Here is a 21,747-nt window from a genome sequence, read left to right as displayed (position 1 = left end):
ATCCCAAAGCCAGACAAGGACAACACAAAGCAGGAAAATTACAGGCCAATATCGCTAATGAATATAAAAGCAAAAATCCTCAACAAAAATTTTGGCAAACCAAATACAGCAATACATTAAAAGGATCATACACCATGATCAAGTGGGATTTATACCAGGGATGCAGGGATGGTTCAACATCCGCAAACCAATGTGATACACCACATTAACAAAATGAGGAATAAAAACCACATGATTATCTCAATAGATGCAGAGAAAGCATTTGACAAGATCCAACACCAATTTATAGTAAAAACTCTCAATACAACGGGTATATAAGGAAAGTACTTCAACATAATAAAGGTCATATATGACAAACCCACGGTCAACATCATGCTCAACGGGAAAAACTGAAAGCGAACCCTCTGAGAAGAGGAACAAGACAAGGGTGTCCACTCTCACCACTCCTATTCAACGTAGTACTGGAGGCTTTGGCCAGTTCAAGTAGGCAAGAAAAAGACATAAAAGGTATCTAAATTGGCAAGAAAGAAGTGACACTCTCGCAATTTTCAAACAATATGATTCTATATGTAGAAAACCCTAAAGAATTCATCAGAAAACTATTTGAAATACTCAACAACTACAGCAAAATTGCAGGTACAAAATCAACTAACAAATATTAGTTACATTTCTATACTCTAATAACGAACTAACAGAAAGAGAACTCAAGAATACAATCCCATTTACAATCACAACAAAAAGAATAAAATATCTAGGAATAAACTTAACCAAGGAGATGAAAGGCCTATACAATGAAAACTATAGGATATTGAAAGAAATTGATGATGACATAAAGAAATGGGATGATATTCCATGCACATGGATTGGAAGAATAAACATAGTTAAAATGTCTGTACTACATAAAGCAATCTACAGATTCAATGCAATCCCAATAAGAATCCCAATGGCATTCTTCACGGAAATAGAAGAAAGAATCCTAAAATTCATATGGGAAAACAAAAGACCCCGAATAGCTAAAGCAATCTTGAGAAAAAAGAATAAAGCTGACTTTGTTCAGCTGAAATCACAATCCCTGACTTCAAAACACACTACAAAGCCATAGCAATCAAAACACGATGGTACTGCTACAAAAACAGACACACAGATCAATGGAACAGAATTGAAAGCCCGGAATCAAAACCAAACATCTACAGACAGCTAATCTTCAACAAAGGAGCCAAGAGCACACAATGGGGAAAGGAAATTCTCTTCAATAAATGGTGTTGGGGGGTCGGCCTGGTAGCACAGCGGTTAAGTGCGCACGTTTCACTTTGGTGGCCTGGGGTTCACTGGTTCACATCCTGGGAGCAGACATGGCACAACTTAGCGTAAGACACGAAACCATAAAGTTCCTAGAAGAAAATATAGGCAGTACTCTCTTTGACATTGATCTTAGTAACATCTCTTCAAATACCATGTCTACTCAGGCAAGGGAAACAAAAGAAGAAATAAACAAATGGGACTTCATCAGACTAAAGAGCTTCTGCAAGGCAAAGAAACCAGGAACAAAACAAAAAGACAACCCACCAACTGGGGGAAAATATTTGCAAATCATATATAGAACAAGGGGTTAATCCCCAAAATATATAAAGAATTCACACAACTCAACAACAAAAAACAAATAACCCAATAAAAAAATGGGAAGAGGATATGAACAGACATTTTTACAAAAAAGACATACAGGTGGCCAATAGGCACATGAAAAGACATTGAACATCACTAATCATTAGGGAAATTCAAATCAGACTATAATGATATATCACCTTACACCTATCAGAATGGCCATAATTACCAAGACAAAAAATAACCAAATCTTAGAGAGGATGTGGAGAAAAGGGAACCCTCATACACTGCTGGTGGGAATGCAACTGGTTCAACCACTATGGAAAATAGTATGGAAATTACTCAAAAATTAAAAATAGAAATACCATACAACGAACTATCCCACTACTGGTTATTTATCCAAAAAACTTAAAATCAACAATCCAAAGAAACATACGAACCCTTATGTTCATTGCAGCATTATTCACAACAGCCAAGACCTGGAAGCAACCCAAGTGCCCAATAACCAACCAACGGATAAAGATGTGCTGTATCTACCTATCTATCTATAGATAGATAGATAGATAGATAGATAGATACACACACACACACACACACACACACACACACACACAATGGAATACTACTCAGCCATAAAAAAGACAAAATTGTCCCATTTGCCACAACATGGATGGACTCTGAGGGTATTATGTTAAGTGAAATAAGCCAGGCAGAGAAAGACAAACAGCATGATTTCACTCATATGTGGAAGACAAACACATGGATAAAGAGAACAGAGTGGTGATTACCAGAGGGAAAGAGGGTGGGTGGGGAGTGGGCATAAGGGGTACAGGGACACATGTGTACAGTGACTGGTAAATAATAATGTACAACTGAAATTTCACAGCGTTATAAGCTATTATGACCTCAATAAAATAATTTTAAAAAGAGGGAGATAAGCAAATACGGCAAAATCTCAATGACATTTGAATCCAGGTGTTGGGAATGTAGGGGTTAACTGTACTTTTACACGTGTTTGAAATTTTTTTATTATAAGGTTTAAAAATACTTTCAACTAGTGTATATTCATAAAGTAACATTTTTGCTATCAGAAAAAATTGTAGACAAAACATTTTGTCTAATTAGTTAACTATAAGAACAAAACAAATTTCTTAATGTGAATTAGTCAGCTAATCTTATAAAGGAGACTGACTTGCGCTTGAAGGGAGGTGCTTAAACCAGCTATGCAGAGCTATAAAACAGTTACTGGGAGCAAAGCAGCATGCCATAGTGGAAAGAGCTCCGAGCTAAAGTCAGGAGATCTAAGTAAAAATCACACTGCCATCATTCTATGTCAATTTGGGAAAACCATTTAATTCAGTATTCTTATCTATAAAGTGGAGTGCTATTAACGAGCTCTTAAGTCTCTTTCAATACTAAAATTTTGTCATTTAAATGAACTGTATTATACAATCTATGCTTAAATTTTCTTCAAATAATGGAATTCAGAGTTCTTTCCTTACATTTTGATAATATAGCAAGCCCTTCTAATTCCTTTCTAGCAAGTCCTTCTAATTCCTTTCAATTGAACAAAATATAGGAGGAAAGGAAAAATAATTCTATCCAATTAACAGCATAAAATATCTTTTAAAATACCTATATACTATCTTCTAAGCCCTAAAGGAGCTCACATTATATAAAATGTGAATTTATTAAAGATTACAGTTTATGTTTATTTATAAGTTCCTTTTTACAAAAAGGACTTTGGATGCCTTGCATGAATACAGACAGTATAGTAAGATGATTATGTTTCCAGAGGGATTATTTAGAAACATTACACAGAAGATATCAGCCAAAGCACAGATAACGCACTTACCAAGGAGAATGGTAAAATGATGCACTTAGAATAGAGAAAGAGAGTATAGCAGCCCAACCCAGGAAATATTTGCTCAGGCATAAAAAAGGAAAGACTTCCCCTGAAACTAACTATAAAATATTTAAAAGCCTTAGCACTTAAAGACCACGTGCAAGTAAATAAGCAAAAGGAAATCTAGTAATGAGGATCCTGACATGAGAAAACTGTGTTCTAAAACAAAGAGTATGTGACAGCCAGAAAAGAGGATCAAAATGAAAACAGAACTATCTACCAGTCACACAAGTGAACTACCATTAGTTGATTAGTGAAAAGACACTGCAATTATATAAAACCTCCCATATAACTTTTCTAGAAATATACACACACATACTTGTACATGGGCATACAGCAAACGTTATATAGTTCATTCTCAACAAATTCTTTTGTATTGTCATAGAGTTCTGAGTTAACAGATGCTTTTAAGTACTGCTATATAGCCGTACCAAGTAAACTGAGTCTGACTGTTAGAGTTTAGATTTTAGTGGTCAAGTAGGCAAAACATGATTAAATATGCACCCTTTCAGATTCCTGCCAGAGTGTTTTACAGCTTACATGTTCTTGCCAACTTTGATTTTCACCTTTTTCTGCTAATGTGGGTTCCTGATTCCAATACCAGAGATTTCCCTGATAATTTCCTACATAAATGGAAAATATACCATTTCTCAATGGATACCAATAAAACTGGAATTTTGACTTCAACTTTGCCAAAAGCAAGGTGAGCGACTCTACTAAAGTTATTTAAACTGTCTAGACTAGTTTTCTTATCTGTAAAATGAGGTTTCTTCTAATTGTAAAATTCTATCAAGCTGTGACTCTGCTGAGGTTTGGTATTTACAGTTAGACATTTGTATGGTTCAACTTAATAGCATTAGGTATTCAGTAAAACAGAACTGAGGCACTGATTTAAGTAACTGAGAGAAAACTCACCAGTTTTAGTACCTGGGATTTTCAATTATAAAATACTTTTATTTTATTTAAGAGCTAAAAAGCTCCCAAAATAATAATTTGGGATTCCATAGAGTATTTTTGAGACATTTCATAAAGGTTATTAGGTTCTATTCTTAATATAAAACTAAAATCTCTGAAATCAAGGAATTGTAGGCATGGAAGAGATATGAAACATACATGGAAGTCAGAGAATTATAATCCAAGTCTACCTGTTACCTCCTAAACCCCAACAAATTTGTGCCTTCTTTTTTCCATCTGACATTGGATTTTCACCTATGTCCTATCAAGATTACATTCAGCAGTCACTTAACTGTTCTGAGGCTCACCTTTAAAATGAAAGGATCAGAAGAAGTCATCACTGAGATGTACTCTAGCTCTAACACAGGGCATTACTATGCTTTGTGAGCCTTACAAGAAAGAACCAAAGTAATCATGATGTTTGTTCCATAAATCACATTCTTAACACTTAACCACTTAATCTAACAATAGAGGAAAAAAACAAGCAGGTAACTACACCCAATACTTTGAAGGACTATTTCAATTCCTACCGCATGTATAAAAGATGAAAACATATTTTACTTTCAATATAATGCCCACTTGTGCTCTCACCTCTCTCTTTAACTTTTCTCTCTTTTGTTGTAGCCGTTTTTGCAGTTCTTTCTGTTTAGCAGAAAGACAATATGTTGAGGTGACTGGAGATACATTTGCAGACTGTGTCCTGTGACTAACTTTTCCATTCCTCTTACTTCGATCTGCATTGGCAGCAGAGCTTGGACGAGTCTTGGGGTTGGGTGGTGGTTGAGGGATATAAGCCAGTGGTTCTTCTGTTGATGAGTGAGCAATACCATGAATCCTTGCTATCGGCTCCTCTTTATTGACACCATTGACAGATGAGTTGGAAGATCTGGGTGATAACTGCTGAGATTCATTTTCTGTACTATTAGCACTATTAATGGGAGGCAAAAACCCCTGACTCTCAATATCCTGTAAATTCAAAAGTTCAAACTTTCCGTCTCTCTCTACTAGTATCTTCCTATCCTTGTTTTCTTCACAACTTCCATCAGTAAAGGACAGGAGCACATTTTCTTGCCCAAATTCACTGGAAATACATAACTGTGACAGTTTTCCAGACACATTACTTTCATTTTCAAAATAATTTTTGTAAGTATCAGTTTCATCCAGTGGAGGAACTTCCAGATCGACTAATTTGTCCTTGAACTTAAGTTTTCGCTCCCTTTTATCACTCACGGGTTCTTGATTCTGTAGAAGCTTGTTGGCTTGTATAATTTTCTCCATAATATATCTCCTTACTTCCTCATCCTCCTCTTCTTCCAGGTCTTTCTGGCTTTCCAGTTTGGATTCCTGGAAAGAATTCTCACTATCTGAATCTGATATTTGATCCAAAGGTTGAATACTTGGTACAGAAATGAAGTCACTTCTTCTTGGTGAAGCCTCATCCTTCAAAGACTTGTCGGGATCAGAAAGCTGTTTGGTGTGTTCTATTTCTGTTTTATTCTCTTTTAATTCTTGATTAATATTGCCTTCATTCCCACAAGCCATCTGAAAAAAAAGATATGAAGTTCTCTTTTTCAATAAAAATTGACTCTTTGCTCATTTATATGCAGACAACCCAAAATGGATTTTCATATTTATGTAATTAATTTTAGGAGTGGGAAAATTTACATGATTCTTATTCATACTTCACTCATACTCTACCTCATATTTATGAGCACCCCAAAGGAAATACATGTGACAACAGCATTTCAGGAAAAGTACAATTCTAAATTTGAATTTGATGTTGCTAAGTGCTATATTGATATTTTAAATTTTTTATGAATGAAAAGGTAACTACAAATAACACAATATTAAGTTAACATTCCTCCCTCTATAAAAGTTTCTTCCCTTTACACTTTCATAAGAATAGGTTTGAAAATGTTTTCTCCTTGTAATGTTTGTATTCTTCAAAAAAGTATCTTTCTTCTCCCCAGGACCATTATAAGGTGACTGCCTTTGGTCAAGTCCTAATTATTTTGAGCTTCTTATAATCTTTTCAGATTACTATTGCGCCTAGTTTCTGCAGGACCTATATCTAAATTTCAGGTCAATTGTTATCTCTAGATCATATTTTCCTCCTTCAACTATCCTCAGAGGCTCCTATAATCTATACTAAACACCATCATATAACTCGGTCTTACTTTTTTTTTTTGAGGAAGATTGGCACTGAGCTAACATCTGTACCCATCTTCCTCTACTTTATATGTGGGACACCTGCCACAGCATGGCTTGATAAGCAGTGCATAGGTCCACATCTAGGATCTGAACTGGTGAACTCCAGGCCACCGAAGTGGGATATGCAAACTTAACCACTCTGCCACCAGGCCAGCCCAAGGCTTACATTTTTTTAAAAGAACTTAGTTTCAGTGAAGTCAGCATCTTGGCGGAGTGAACTTGCCTGGGACTCTCTCCCCTCCAACATATAAGAAAAAGGGACATCCATACTCCAATAGAGGACACTCTAACATAACGCAAAAACCTCAGAGAGACACACAGCCACACAACAGAGGGTGGAGAGGCTGGAGCCCCCCTCAGAGGAGCTGGAACGGGGTAAGAGAGATCTTTGCTCCCTCCCCTAAAGACTGCGATTGCGACTGTGGGAGAATCCATGAGAGAAGGAGCAGGGGAGAGGTTGATCATTTGCAGGATCACCAAGGACTCCCTAGTGCCCTTGCAGCCTAGAGGGAAGTCCTCTAATTGCGAAAGCTTACACAGGGGTGGTGACCTCATCAAGCCAACATCCCAGGAGACCACATAGCGAGAGCTGACCGAGAAAGCCAGAGTGCATGCAGGAGAGAGTGCCCCTCCCCCCACCCACTCTATGCCACACTGTGTCACCCCTGGGATATCTGGCTGAAGGTAGAGGGCTTAGAATACACACCTCTCGACCCCCACCCAGTGGCAAAAGGTGGTAACTGCAACCAAATAATATCAGAATGCATAAGATCCCACCTTCCAACACAGACACTACATCAAATCTCCAGACCAGAGAGAAAATTACAAGAACCCAGAACTCAGTCCTGAAGACAGAGAAATGTGTAAGCTGAATGACAATGAATTCAAAATAGCTATCATCAAAACACTCAACTTGGTGAAAGAGAATGTAGAGAAACAATTCAATGAGTTCAGGATCTACTTCACAAAAGAGATTGAAACTATAAAGAAGAATCAATAAGAAATATGGGAGATGAAAGACACAATGGAAGAGATAAAACAAAATACGGATTCCCTGAATGCTCAAGTGGACATCACAGAGGAGCATATCAGCATAATCAAAGATAGACATGTTGAAACGCTCCAGACAGAGGAGGAGAGAGAACTAAGATTAAAAAGAAATGAAGAAAGTCTCTGGGAAATATCTGACTCAACGAGGAAATGCAATAAGAGAATTATAGGTATTCAAGAAGGAGAGTGGAGCAGAAAGTGTGTTCAAAGAAATAATAACAGACAACTTTCCAAACGGAGGGAAAGAGAGGGAAATCTGTGTGGAAGATGCTTCCAGATCTCATAGGTTTGTCAACGTAAAAAGACCTACTGCAAGGCATATAGTAGTAAAACTGGCAAGAATGAAGGACAAAGAAAGAATACTAAGGGCAGAAAGGAAGAAGAAAATAACCTACAAAGGAACCCCTATCAGGCTTTGAGCGGATTTCTCTGCAGAAACTTTACATGTTAGGAGAGAATGGAACAACATATTCAAATCTTTAAAAGACAAAAAGCTTCAGCCCAGGATACTCTATGCAGCAAAAATATCCTTCAGATATGAAGGAGAAGTAAAAACTTTCCCAGACAAACAAAAGCTAAGGGACTTCATAGCCACCACACCCCCCTACAAGAAATCCTCAGGAAGGCCCTCACACCTGGAAAAAAAAAGGGGGGAGAAAGGGGTCACAAAACACAGAGTAAGGAGATAAATAGGTAGACAGAATCAGATTAGGATAGCAAATACTTAAGTATAGAAATAAGCTAAAGAGAAGGAAAACACCAAAAACAAAGATAATCCTGTCATTTTAGACACACAAACTCACAACACAAGTTGACATAAGATAGGAGAAAAACAACATAGGAGGGGAGGAGGAAACAGACTGAATTGGTTTAGACTAAGGAAATAAGAGGTCATCAGAAAATGGACTATCTTATACACAAGATTCTGAATACAAACCTCAGGGTAACCACTAAACAGAAAAGCAAAACAGAGACACAAAAAATAAGGAAAAGACAAAGAAACACATCATAAAAAAAACTACGTAATTCAGTGGATAGACCAAAACACACAGGACAAGAAACAAAGGAAGTACAGGAAAACCAGAAAACAAGTGAGAAAATGCCAGCATTAAGCCCTGAGACATCAATAACACTAAACGTAAATGGATTGAATTCTCCAATAAAAAGACACAGAGTGGTGAGATGTATTAAAGAACAGGATCCAACAATTTGCTGCCTCAAGGAAACACACCTCAGCTCCAATGACAAACACAGGCTCAGAGTGAAGGGGTGGAAGACAAGACTCCAAGCTAATGGTAAACAAAAGAAGCAGGTGTAGCAATACTCATATCAGACAAAGTAGACTTCAAGATGAGATAGGCAAAGAGAGACAAAGAGGGGCAGTATATAATGATCAAAGGGACACTCCATCAAGAAGAAATAATGCTTATAAATATCTATGCAGCCACACAGGAGCACCAAAGTCATAAAACAACTATTAACAAACCTAAAAGAAGATATTAATAATAACACAGTAATAGTAGTGGACCTCAACACTCTACTCACATCAATAGATTAGATCACCCAGACAGAAAATCAACAAGGAAACAGTGGAATTAAATGAAAAGCCAAACCAGTCGGACTTAATAGACATATATAGAAGACTCCATCCAAAAACAGTAGAATACACATTCTTCTAAGGTGCGCATGGAACATTCTCAAGGATAGACCATATGTGAGGAAACAAGGCAAGCCTCAATAAATTTAAGAAAATTAAAATAATAACAAGCATCTTTTCCAATCATAATGCTATAAAGCTAGAAATTAATTATAAGAAAAAAGCTGAGAAAGGGACAAAGATGTGGAGACTAAACAAATGCTATTGAACAAGCAATGGATCATTGAAGAAATTAAAGGAGAAATCAAACAATATCTAGAGAAAAATGAAAATGATAACATACCATACCAACTCACATGGGATGCAGCAAAAGCTGTACTAAGTGGGAAATTCATCACAATACAGGCACACCTTGACAAACAAGAAAAATCCCAAACAAGAAATCTCAAATTACACTTAACTGAATTAGAAAAAGAAGAACAAACAAAGCCAAAAGTCAGCAGAAGGAGACAAATAATAAAAGTCAGAGCAGAAAAAAATGCTATTGAAACAAAAAAGGCAGTAGAAAGGATCAACAAAACAAAGAGCTGGTTCTTTGAGAAGATAAATAAAATTGACAAAACCCTAGCCAGACTTACAAAGAAAAAAAGAGAGAAAGCTCAGATAAACAAAATCAGAAATGAAAGAGGAGAAATAACAACAGACTCCACAGAAATACAACTGATTATAAGAGAATACTATGAAAAACTATATGCCACAAAATGGATAATCTAAAGGAAATGGATAAAGTCTTAGACTCTTACAACCTCCAAAAGCTGAGTCTATAAGAAACAATTTGAATAGACCAATCACAAGGAAAGAGATGGAAACAGCAATCAAAAGCATCTCAAAGAATAAAACCACAGGACCAGATGGCTTTCCTGGGGAATTTTACCAAATCTTCAAAGAGGATTTAATACCTATCCTTCTCAAGCTGTTCCAAAAAATTGGGGAAGATGGAACACTTCCTAACACATTCTCTTAGGCCAACATCACTCTGATACCAAAGCCTGACAAGGACAGCACAAAAAAGGAAAACTACTGGCCAATATCACTGATGAACATAGATGCAAAACTACTCAACAAAATTTTGGCAACCCAAATTCAGTAATACATCCAAAGGATCACACATCATGATCAAGTGGGATTCATACCAGGGACACAGGGATGGTTCAACATCTGCAAATCAATCAATGTGATACACCACATCAACAAATTGAGGAATAAAAACCACATGCTCATCTCAAAAGATGCAGAAAAAGCATTTGACAAGATCCAACAGCCATTTATGATTAAAAAAAAAAAAAACTCTTAACAAAATGGGGATAGAAGGAAATTACCTCAACACAATAAAGGCCATATATGAGTAACCCACAGCCAACATCATACTCAATGGGCAAGAACTGAACATCATCCCCCTGAGAACAGGAACAAGACAAGGATACCCGCTATCACCACTCTTATTCAACATAGTACTGGAGGCTTTGGCCAGAGAAATTAAGCAAGAGAAAGGAATAAAAGGAATCCAAATACGGAGTGAAGAAGTGAAACTCTCAATCTTTGCAGATGGCATGATCTTATGTATAGAAAACCCCCCAAAACCACTGGAAAACTAATAGAAATAATTAGCAACTGCAGTAAAGTGGCAGGGTACAGAATCAACTTACAAAAATCAGTTGCTTTTCTATACTCCAACAACGAACTTACAGAAAGAGAACTCAAGAATACAATTCCATTTGCAATCACAACTAAAAGAATAAAGTACCTAGGAATAAATTTAACCAAGGAGGTGAAGGACTTAAACAATGAAAAGTATAAGACATTACTGAAAGAAATTGATAATGACATAAAGAGATGGAAAGAGATTCCTTGCTCATGGATTGGAAGAATAAACATACTTAAAATGTCCATACTACCCAAAGCAATCTACAGATTCAATGCAATCCCAATCAGAATCCCAATGACATTCTTCACAGAAATAGAGCAAAGAATCCTAAAATTCATAGGCAGCAATCAAAGACCCCGAATTGCTACGGCAATCCTGAGAGAAAAGAATAAAGCTGGAAGTATCACAATCCCTGTCTTCAAAATGTGTTACAAAGCCATAGTGATCAAAATGGCATGATGCTGGTACGAAAACAGGCACACAGATCAATGGAACAGAACTGAAAGCTCAGAAATAAAACCACACATCTACAAACAGCTAATCTTGGACAAAGGTGCCAAGAACATAAAATGGAGAAAAGATAGTCTCTTCAATAAATGGTGCTGGGAAAACTGGACAGCCACATGCAAAAGAATGAAGGTAGACCACTACCTTAAGCCATACACAAAAATAAACTCAAAATGGATGAAAGACTTGAAAATATGTCCTGAAACTATAAAACTCCTGGCAGATAACATCGGTAGTACACTCTTTGACACTGAACTAAAAAGGATCTTTTCAAATACCATGTCTTCTCAGACAAGGGAAACAAAAGAAAAAATAAACAAGTGGGAGTTCATCAGACTAAAGTGCTTCTGCAAGGCAAAAGAAACTAGAAGCAAAACAAAGAGACGACCCACCAATTGGGAGAAAATATTTTCAAATCATATATCTGACAAGGGGTTAATCTCCATAATATATAAGGAACTCACACAACTGAACAATAAAAAAACAAACAACCCAATCAAAAACTGGGCAAAGGTTATGAACAGACATTTTTCCAAAGAAGATATACAGATTGCCAATAAACACATGAAAAGATGTTCAACATCACTAGTGATCAGGGAAATGAAAATCAAAACTACACTAACATACCACCTTACACCTGTTAAAATGGCTATAATCACTAAGACTAAATATAATAAATGTTGGAGAGGGTGTGGAAAAAAGGGAACCCTCAAACACTGCTGGTGAGAATGCAAACTGGTGCAGCTATTATAGAAAACAGTATGGAGATTTCTCAAAAAACTAAAAATAGAACTACCATACAACCCAGCTATGCCACTACTGGGTATCTACCCAAACAATTTGAAATCAACAATCCAAAGTAACATACGCACCCCTATGTTCATTGCAGCACTATTCACAATAGCTAAGACATGTAAACAATCCAAGTGCCCCTCAACTGATGATTGGATAAAGAAGATGTTGTATATATACACAATGGGATACTACTCAGCCATAAAAAAGACAAATTCATCTCATTTGCAATAGCATGGAAGGACCTGGAGGGTATTATGTTAAGCAAAATAAGCCAGACTGAGAAGACAAACACAAGATGATTTCACTCATATGTGGAATAGAAAGAAATACACGGATACAGAAAACAGTTCAGTGGGAAGGGGGATGGGGGTGGGCACAGGGGATGAAGGGGAGCACTTACGTGGTGACAGTCAAGAAATAATGTATAACTGAAATCTCACATGGATGTAAACTATTATGAACTCAATAAAAACAACAACAACAACAATTTAATTCCACATGAACCACAAACCAGTATTATAACATCACAAAACCTTGGTCCACATGTGCTGTTTCTAACTAAAAGCTTCTTACCTAGCATCTCTCTCACATCCTCACCTACCAAACGCTTTACCCCTACAATAGGTCATTTTTTTTCTCTTTCTCAGGCAGTTCTCCACCTCCTAAAACAGTTTTATGGGAGCTACAAGTTGTTGCTCTCTTCAACCCCTTACAATTCCCTTCCTGTTTTACTTGCTCGGTGGCCATCTTCTTCTGACAGCCTCCTCTTCCTAAACTGCACAACACTGCTAGATGTCCAATAAGCAAATAAACCTGACCCATTAAAATGACTACCAAATAACTACGATTAAACTAAGATATCTGCATTGTACTTGTTCTTTTTAGCAATATTTGATTCTCTGGTTTGTTCTTACAGCATCTGTTTCCAAATTCTCCTTTGGCTTTCACTTCTTTCTTTTTAAACCCCACTACAATAAAAACTACCACCTTTTACACTGAAATCTTCCCCCAACCCTCATCCCTGTCTCTACCTCTCTCATCCGTTTTTTTCTCCCAGCCTCAAAGGAAGAAGTGATTGTAATTATCTACTGGAATGAGTCCGATTCAGGAAATCACTTTATTTTGACCATTGCTGAATCCCCAGCACCCAGAACAGCCTCTGACACATGGCAGGTGATCATTAATATTTGTTGAATGACTAAAGAAATGAAACAATGAATCGTCATCACTTCTCTATCACCCTGTGCTTTGAATATCACACCGTTTCAGTCATGAGACTAGGTTCAAACTTACCACTCTGGATATCTCTACCTCTACTCATTCTGATTATTTTTCTGTTAAAGATGCACAAAACTCCCATTACAAGCCGTCTTAGAAAAATGTTCACTTTTGACTCTGTTGCGTTTTTCAAATATCATCTATCCCATTTGTCTTCTCCATTGCATAAGAAAGCAAGATGGAACTAAGAGAAGTTTGTGATGTAAAACCTGCTGCCTTTATTTCCTCATATTCTTGTCCTTAACCTTCTTAAATCTAGCTTCTACTGTAACTGCTCTAAAGTTACCTGTTCTTATCCCAGTCTTGGTCTTTTCTTCATTACTTCCCTATTTATTGACAGTAATTATATATATACTATACATACACATGCATATAAATATACACACGTATCGATACACAGACATAAACACACACACATATACATTATATATAGATACACATACACACTATATATACGTAAAGAGAGAAAGAATAAACCTTCCATGACCAGAAACTGTTTCATTTTCCTGGATTTCCCTTCTACACGTCTGATAAATGGTAGGTGACCATGTTTAATGGCTCCACTTTTTCCTACAAATATTCCTATGGCTCAGTCTTTGATCCTTCAGTTTTTTCTCTATGTTCATTCCCCTGAAGAGCTAATTCACTCTTAAGGTTTCAACTACTGGCTGGAGGACAATTTTTTTTGAGGTTTTGTTTTATTTTTCATTTATATTAAAAGTATAGCCCCATGATTTTACCCAAGTTCATATAAAGTAAAAATTAACTGTATTTGTTTTTACTTTTGATGCAATAAATGATCTTATTTATTTATATTGCATAAATAATAATTTTAGCTTTATTAAGTGCTACCTTAATCCCTGCTCTCTCACTAATTAGCCCTATGCTTCAGGATACAACATTTAAACTCTCAATTTTCTATGCCTCAACTTTCTCTTCTCTAAGATGGGGATAATAATACTTGCTCTATGTACATCAAAGGAATTTTGTGAGGTTTAGATGAGAGAATATATGTGAAACTCTTCAAGAATTACAAAGCACGTTGTTAATGTAATTATTACGAATGCTGTTGGCAATTTAAATATACCTCCATTATGCTGGCATCACTTTTTTCTTTTTCATTAATTAACCACTCCAGGTCCTTTTCAAAGTCATCTTCATATTCTCCACTTTCTTTTGAATCAGCATCTTTATTTTCATCCATTTTCCGTTAAAGAATAATGCTATAAGATTAAAAGAGATAAAGTATACGTTATGCCCACTATAAAGGCAGTATGGAGAATGGAGATTAATGTTGAAATTAAGCTAATTAACACATAAAAACACAAAGAATGGAATGTTCAGAATAAACATGTATCTGTATACCCCAAAAGAGAGACTTACAATGGCCAGACATTTTCTAGGTGTACCACTCCTAACAACCATCCCACCTTCTCCCAATTCCTGGAACCCTAATTTACAAGGAGACTAAAAAAGGTGACTAAGAAGACTATCCGAGGCTTAAGAAAGGATTTTCCACATCCCCTGCCAATCATTAAAACTCCCTGACCAGGTCAGAGCAGATGACTCAGCTTTTCAGTCTCAATCACTCACATTTTCTTATGTTCAAATAAAAACAATCCTATCAATTCCCATCTTCAGTTTCTCAATCCTTCTAGTAATTTATGTGGCATAATTATAATTTGTGATCTGGGCACTTTTTAACTACATAGCAACTGATTCTCATTTATGGTAAATGCTGACTTCCACAGAAGTCAAACTGTTGTCAATTCTAAATAAAACATATTTTTCATTAAAAAAACAAACTGTGGGGGCCAGCCCAGTGGCATAGTAGTTAAGTTCGCACACTTCACTTTGGTGGCCTGGGGTTCATGGGTTCAGATCCCAGGCACAGACCTACACACTGCTCATCAAGCCATGCTGTGGTGGCACCCCACATACAAAAATAGAGGAAGATTGGCACAGATGTTAGCTCAGGGCTAATCTTTCTCACCAAAAACAAACAAACAAAAACCCCAAACAGTGATGCCTCTTTGTATCAAAGACAGTGACAAGAAATAGGGATGTCAGATAAAAGTTAATAAATGTTTTCCTTGTCTTTTCCTGGCCCTGATGTCAAGGAAAGAAAGGCCTTCCACCTCATGATTAAAAACAAAATACAAAAAGGGCCAGCCCGGTGGCACATGTGAAAATGGTGTACAAATTCAGTCATTTTTAAGAGAACTAAGCTAAAGTTATTTATAAACTGAGGTCAGTTCCTAGCCTTACTAAATTTTTGTGCATAATTTTTCCAACAAAAGAAGCACATAAATCCTTACTGATAATGTGAATGTATATGTATGTGAGCATCCTATATATATATATATACATATGTATGTATGTATGTATGTATATGTTAAACTTTTGACAAACATTGTGAACACTTACAATGTTCCTATATCTATTCCTATAAAGATTATAAAAGAGACCTATCCCCTTGAGGTGCTTGCAGTCTGGTACAAAAGACAAACATAAACAAAACACATAAATTAAAAATGCAGAAAAAAAACATACATAAGAAATGTAGATAAGTGGAATAAAGTTATACATAAAGGACTGTGGAAGGGAGAATTAAAAAAGCAATTAAACTCACTCTAAATTGGAATATTAAGGAGAGCTGAGATGGGTTTTGCATACTGAGTACCAGAGTTCACCAGTTACTCCAGACAAAGAGAAGAGCATGATAAAGAACTAACAACATAGAAGTGCATGGGACTGTCCAGTGTGGCCTGAACATAAGTGTGTTCCCGAAGAAAGATCTGGAAGGAGTGAGAAGGGGTCAGTTTGATGTCATAATATCTTTCCAAAAAGTAAAGGATTGAGGTAAAATTGTTTATATAGATCCAATTGTCATAAAATAGCCAAAGGTAAAAATACATAGCAATAATCTGAACGTTTTCCACTACTGATTTAACCAAAAACAAAAAGAGTAGTGCTCCCTAAATGGACATAGAATTTTAGGTCCAGTTTCAAAAGAACCGTAGAAATCTGATCTTCAGGAAGGCTCCAAGCACCTGGGACCCTCCTTCTGTACCTGCCTTCTCTTGCTCCTACATCAAGAATAAGTGGCCTAAAGCCCTTTTTTGAAGCAGAAAGCACAGATGTCAAGAACACATGAGATCCAGGCACATTTTTAAAGATATGAAATGAGCGCTATTCTGCCTGAATTAACAAATTATCCACAAACTTTGTTTTGGCCATTGGCTTCACTTTACTCTCCCCAAATCTTTGACAAGACTACCTAATCTGGTGCCAATTTTACTAAAGGGAGATTTGCACTTTTTTCCTGCCACAGTTTGCCATCAAACGATAGTGAAAGCATGTGGGAGAACATCTTTCCACTAGCTGCAGAAGCACCAGCTAAGCGAGGAGATACAGCTTTTCAGGACTATGCGTGAAAAACATTTTAATAGGTTTTAGTGAACCATAGGTTCAAAATGAGTTAAAAGAATGATAAGCACATCCCAAACGTAAATGAGCCCCAAGGCTGAGACCATGGGTGAGATACAGATACCATGTGAAGCACCCTACCCAGTGTCCTGCACTACAGTTTAAGGGAAAAAACACAAGCTGGAACACATCTGGAAGCTAGCAAATCAGGAGAAAGGGGGATAAAGGAGAGGAAGGGACTAAGGCAGTCTATGAGAGTAAAATGCCTCAAAACCAGCTTCTGATGAATACTTGAAAATACTGGGAATGTTAGCCCAAAGAAGAGAAAACACAGGAGAGTCGTGACAACTGCTTTACAATATTAAGCGGCTGCCATGTGAGGAGGATTGGACTTGTATAATTTCATGTAGTAAAACAAGCATCAAGGGCTGGAAACTCAGGGACAGATCCTGGCAACGTAAGACAGAAATAACATTTTCAAACTTGTCCTGAAGGGAAGTGAGCTGCCTATTGGAAGTGCTGTGTTCTCTGTCAATGGCAACGGAGAGTGCAGCTTTAGAAAAACGGTTGAGCTAGATGACCCTTAAGGTTTCTTATAACTTTTCTATAAGATGTAAACTGGCAAATAACTGCCAACTCACGAAGAGCAAGAGAATTTAAAAGCAAAAACACAGTACCATGACAAAGCTTAATCTAAAATAAACGATTAATGTCTGTATAACTGAATTCAGGATTTAAAAAAATTCTAGACTATATAGTAGACTATAATTCCTCTTAGATACTTACTTCTTTTAAACTAAGAATACAAAGTGGACTTTCTTAAAGGACTCAAAGTAAGGCTTCAGTAACTTATAAAGCAGAGGTTGAGAGCAATATTTTGAGATGACCTAGAGAAACCAAATCATTATTTCAGAGTGAGTTTATTTACCACTGCGTAGCTGCAAGACAGACTAAACTATGTAAGCTGTTATGTCTACCTACTAATTAAAAGCAAGGGTGCCATGAATGATGTAGAATAAATTAAAACTCATTGTGATCCAAGATACTTATTTAAATAATACTATTTTCACAGTCACAAACGCCTTAGGATAATCAGCTCCTTTTCAGATCAGGGATCTTGGTATTTACTATTTTAAGATGTTTAAGTTACATAACCAATTGTTAGAATAAGATTTCTGTGGAACTCTTCAGTCCTTTCCCTTAATTTTATAATAAATATAGTTCAGAACTTATAAATAACTGGTCGCCTGAAGATTTTAGTGTATATGCCTTATTATTTACAAAGAATCTCACCCATGTGAAAACTCCATTTAAAACTAAAACACAGAATCAGCATAATAAATAAAAGCAAAATGCTTGAGACGTTAAACATATTAGGTGTTATTAAATTATCCTATTATGGCTTAATTAAAAAGGAAAAAAGCCGCAGTTGAAGTGCCTGAAACGTAAATGAAGTTGCATCAAATCTGAAGTGCCATTGTTTTCCTATCTACATCTTCAAAAAACTCACGGCTGGCTCTAAAGTAAACAAAGAACATAAATCACAAACTCTGGTTAGCAAATCCCTTAAGCCTTTTTCAAATGCGTCACAGGATATTCAATCCCCTTCAGTTCTTTTAATCTTCATCCCCTGGGTACCGGCCATACGGTACACAGTCAACAAACGGGAACAAAATTACATCTTACACAAACTGAGTCATCTAACTCTCACTCCTTGTGAGTTGCACACATTTAAATTTCAATGTTTATCATCAGTAAAAATCTATGTAAGGCACTTAGACCAGAACCACCCTCTTAATAGGGAACTGTAGTAGGAGACAGAAATTAATTCCTTCCTCCTGGGTGTCTGCTAAATCCCATGAGGGAATGTGACTGCACATTTTTACTGTGCGTCCAAGCTAAGTCCAGACGTATACACAATTTTGATAACTTTCTTTCGGGATTCAGAACATTCAAAAACAGCTGAATCTAATTCATTGACTCCAATCTTATCTCATAGCCTTTTAAACATATGCTTGTTTAAAATCTAAGAGAACTGAAAGAATGTCAAAAAGAACGTCTTTTAAAATAAGTACTTAAGCAAAAGCTAAGCCATACTTATACTTAACATGAGACCATCTGGCTCATTCTTCCTGGGGCATCCTGCCAAACCTGTGATCCCATGAGTAAATTTCGTTAAAAAAAAACTCATCATCTGTCACAAAGCATAATGATAAATAATACTTAATTATTTAATTATGTTTATTAATAAATAAAATAATTAATAATAATAACAAACACTAGGTGATAATTTTAATTTGTATGCAGGGTCCCAAGGTACCACCGATTAAATGAATACCTTAGCCTCTTCATGAAAACCAACATTTCAGCAGTGACTTTTTTCTCCCGTGGATGAGAACTCTGAGAGGGGAAAGAATAGAACAAAAGTGAGAGACTAAGCTACCCTCGAAGGGGTTTTCCTCATACAAAGCGAAGCAAGGCGTTGCCAGGCTTCCCCACCAGCACCAGGCTCGGTGGACCCCAGACTCCGAAGGATGAGGCGCCAACAGAAAGGCTCTTCCCTCTTTTCTCTATCCACCTTTCCTCCCAGCTGTCCCAGACTTTAACCCTTTTCCCCTCTTTCCCCCGTAAGTATCTCCGCATCATCCCTCCCTTTCTCCCTCTGTATCCCCTCCTGCCTGTGTAAGATGCAGCGGCTGGGGTCACACAGATGCCCGGGGAAGTTCTCCTCTCCTCCACTTTCTAAGCTCTCTGTAAGCCAATGAGGCGAGGGAGAGCCCAGCACCTGCTCCCACCGCGGCCAGGGCCCGGCTGCCATGGTAACGGCGCGCCGCCGCGTTCTCCATCCGGGCCTCTCTTACTACGAGGGTGCGGTGGCCCCGCGCAGGCGCAGATGACAGCCTGACTCGCTGCGGGCGCTCTGGCTGGTGCCTATGAAGGACCTGTCAGGCTGCGGTTTCCAGGGTGACGACCAAGCAACCCACGCAACGCCCACAAGTTTGCAGGCATTAGTAGGAACTGGCGTTTTGGTTGTGAAGGTACTCAACGTGTAGCTGTCTCTCGCCAGATTTGGAATTTGTGAGAACAACTTCTGTATGTAATTTTCTTCTCCCTTAATGTCAAAAAGTAGTTTCAGTTTTCATTAGTAAGCAGACTGCTAATTAGTTACCAGATTTTTGACTCGAGATTTTGTTTTGTTTGTCCTGCATCAAAACCAGAACTTTATTTACCCAAGAGAGTGACCAAAAGAAATAGGATGTTTGCTCCAGCTTTCTAGCATGTCTGAATGGTCAACTAGAATTTTCTGAAATCTTCCTAAAACCTGGTCTTTATGTACAAAGAAGCAGCAAGATGAATTCTACATTGTGATGAGAAATGACAAGATTTTAGGAACTGTCCATTCTCTGCCAGAAATAAAAAGAGGAGAAATGAAAATTTTTCCTCAGTACAATCCAAAAGTTCAGATTATTTTTTGTGTATTATTAGAATTTTTTTAAGGAAAATTAGCTCTGAACTAACATTTGCCACCATCCCCTTCTTTTTGCTGAGGGAGATTGGCCCTGAGCTGACATCTTTGCCCGTCTCCCTCTATTTTGTATGTGGGATGCCACCACAGCATGCCTTGATAAGTGGTGCATAGGTCTGCACCCCAGATCCGTGTAAGCCAGGAGCGTGAACTTAACCACTGCACCACCCTATCATTTGGTATGATGCAGAGTACATTTTCTTCAAAGAGGGACAATGTAAAATTGAATTTTTAAGTATTCTCCGAACTTTAGAGTAGACTAAGTTTAAAAAAATAGACAATATTTAAAGTTAAAATTAATTACAATAACGAGTGCACTTCCTAGCTGCAGTGTAGAATTTATACTTGTAATGACCTAACATTTCTTCTGCCACAGGGCTTAGGTCTTAGGCCAAACACTTGAAAAAGACAAAACGTATAAAATTATTGACTGTTGAAGGTGGAAGGAATTTTAGTCAAATCTCTATTAGTGAAGCTAGAATTACTACCAAAGCCAAAGTAGACGTCAGGTTTCAGAACTCCTAGTTTAACATTTTTCCCACTGACCCTCCCAAATATTTTAAATGTTTTTGCAAATATTAATGGGTTACAGCACCATTGTTCATAATAGCCAAAAAGTGGAAACGACCCAAGTGGCCATCAAATGATGAATGGATAAATAAAATGTAGTATATCCCTACAATGGAATATTTTCAGAAATAAAAAGAAGTGAAGTACTGATAAATATTGTAGCATGAGTGAACTTTGAAAATGTAAATATTATGTGAAGAAAGCCAGACACAAAAGACCACATATTGTGTGATTCCATTTATATGAAATGTCTCAAAGAGGCGAATCTATAGACACAGAAAGTAGATTAGTCGTTGCCCAGGGCTGGAGTGGGGACACTTTTGGGGAAAAGTGGGCGGGTAACTGCTGAGGGGTGTGTTGTATGGTATATGAATCACGTGTGAATGATAAAAATGTTGCCAAAAATTACTAATGCAATAGTGAGCAAACCATGACTGGAGAGTTGAAAATATTGGTTTTCAAGATTGCTTAATGTATGGATCCTGTCTCCTGTGCTTAACTAGCTTATAGAAGATTTCATTTCTAAGTCTAGATTCTCTGTCTATAAAATAGAGCTAATAATAGTTGCCTTTAGGACTGTGAGGATTAGTGAGGTAAGCCATTTGCTCAGCACAGTG

General features: G+C 37.1%; 1 protein-coding gene across 6 annotated transcripts in view; it reads right to left on the bottom strand.

Moving 5' to 3' along the window:
* The window catches only part of CCDC181 (coiled-coil domain containing 181), a 44,465-nt gene extending 24,523 nt beyond the window's left edge, over positions 1–19,942 (bottom strand). For 2 of the 6 annotated variants that reach the window (XM_014845140.3, XM_014845142.3), the window contains exons 1-5: positions 19,713–19,942; positions 19,373–19,434; positions 17,821–17,921; positions 14,693–14,828; positions 5,054–6,004 (exon numbers count right to left, since the gene is read on the bottom strand). In XM_014845140.3, coding sequence (XP_014700626.1) covers positions 5,054–6,004; positions 14,693–14,809 — 1,068 coding nt within the window. In that variant the 5' untranslated portion in view covers positions 14,810–14,828; positions 17,821–17,921; positions 19,373–19,434; positions 19,713–19,942. The remainder of the gene's footprint in view (positions 1–5,053; positions 6,005–14,692; positions 14,829–17,820; positions 17,922–19,372; positions 19,435–19,712) is intronic. The other 4 variants (XM_070498162.1, XM_044758322.2, XM_044758323.2 and 1 more) reach the window with 4 other exon arrangements.
* Positions 19,943–21,747: the final 1,805 nt, after the last annotated feature.

Source organism: Equus asinus, chromosome 25, assembly GCF_041296235.1.
Source record: "Equus asinus isolate D_3611 breed Donkey chromosome 25, EquAss-T2T_v2, whole genome shotgun sequence".
Lineage (NCBI taxonomy): Eukaryota > Metazoa > Chordata > Mammalia > Perissodactyla > Equidae > Equus > Equus asinus.
This window is presented reverse-complemented; position numbering and strand designations above follow the sequence as displayed.